Here is a 1,589-nt window from a genome sequence, read left to right as displayed (position 1 = left end):
CAAACATCTATATTTTGTGGTATACTGATTTAATTTCATCCTTCCAAAATGACAGGCTCTAGTCCCTGTTTAGTCTTTTCCATAGTGGAGAGAGCATTTACTTCTCTGGGTTTCTCTCTTTCTCCCCACATAGGTGATAGGGTAGATTAGTTTGCTAATCACAGTCTAGCACAGAGGGATTTACTGTAGCCTAATGTCTCCTATTTTGCATAAATCTAGGCAGAATGGGTAGCTCTGCAATCACAGAAGCAATTCTTTTGTAGTTGGAAAATAAAACTGGGATTAGTACATCATTATTATTTTATATGCTGTCTTATACATGAAATTTTAAGCACACTTTTCTCCTTTTCTTCAGTTTATACACAAGGACTCTTTTCCTGAAACACAGGCCAAAGGTGAAGGTAAGCGAGCAGTATTTTGTGTCCATTAATGCACTGCAGCATTTGCACATCTTGTGCTTCGAACTTGCATTGGGGCTCACTGATTATGCCTGTTAGGGTATTATCTTTGATTTCTACTTACATCCCAAGAAATGCGGTTGAAATGATGGTTAACAGTGTTTGGTTTCTGTTCCAAGCGACGTAATATTCCAAGAATTCTTTCCCCTCTTCCTATTTTTCTTTTAACAGTTTGTTTTTGGAATATGGCCTGTTCTTCTTGTGGAGCCGCCCAAGAAGCTTTGACTGAGACCTAGGCAGTCACATGCGATCACCTAGCCTGGCTGAATAAAGCGATTCAACAGTTACTATGGCTGAAGTGTCAAAATTATGGATCAATTCAAGTACCGTTGCTATAAAAGGACTTCTCTGTGTTACCAGGCCAGCCAGCTGGAACAGAGCAAAGAGTTGGCACACTGGGGAAATAATGTTTAGTACAGCTTTATTCTAAGTTGTTAAAACAAAGATTAAGACACAATATTTTTATGTATATATTGTATAGCTGATGATACTGAGCTAATATTTCGTGCTGGTCACAGAAAACTAACCATTTTTGAAGTGGGTTGCATACATTTTTCATTCAGTTGTTGTTCTTTTTGTGGTTTAAACTAATATTAGTAACTGAATGACAAAAACAGGCCATTGATGGCCAAGCTAAGCATTTGTGTGGCCTATTAGTGAGCTGAATGCTTAACCTGAACTACTTTAATCTTGCACTTTTATACAATTAATGAAGTATGTAATGATTGATTTAGGGCTTTATTCTATCCTGCTTTTCCACAGCCTCCTTTGCAATTTATATTTTAAGCAAAACGGTTGGCATATCCGTGCCATTTAGTTCATTTTGTACCAAGCTTCCGTTTTCTCTTTAGTCCAGCTGAGGTGCATCGTGGAGGATGTTCCAGGATGTGACCGGCAGAAGACACTTAAGATGGTGAAGCATTATAGGGGTGCTTGTTTGTGTGTGGAAACTGAATTCCTAATTTGTTTGACCAGTGACCCATCAGTGACTGCAGGATGACTGTATAAACACAAGAAACACTTTTTTTTTCTTTTTTATAATTATTATTTACATGCCTCCCTTTTCTATACCTACTTTTTACTTCCCGTGTCCCATTCATACTACAGATTGACAAACACCTTAGATGTGTG

General features: G+C 37.9%; 1 protein-coding gene across 1 annotated transcript in view; it reads left to right on the top strand.

Annotated features, from left to right (window-relative positions):
* The window catches only part of ACER3 (alkaline ceramidase 3), a 57,638-nt gene extending 56,088 nt beyond the window's left edge, over positions 1-1,550 (top strand). The window contains exons 11-12 of the mRNA XM_009321951.1: positions 356-401; positions 630-1,550. Coding sequence (XP_009320226.1) covers positions 356-401; positions 630-683 — 100 coding nt within the window. The 3' untranslated portion in view covers positions 684-1,550. The remainder of the gene's footprint in view (positions 1-355; positions 402-629) is intronic.
* Positions 1,551-1,589: the final 39 nt, after the last annotated feature.

This window comes from Pygoscelis adeliae, unplaced genomic scaffold (genome assembly GCF_000699105.1).
Source record: "Pygoscelis adeliae isolate BGI_AS28 unplaced genomic scaffold, ASM69910v1 Scaffold263, whole genome shotgun sequence".
Taxonomy (NCBI): Eukaryota; Metazoa; Chordata; class Aves; order Sphenisciformes; family Spheniscidae; genus Pygoscelis; species Pygoscelis adeliae.
Note: the sequence above shows the minus strand (reverse complement) of the source record. Positions and strands in the feature narration are given on the sequence as shown.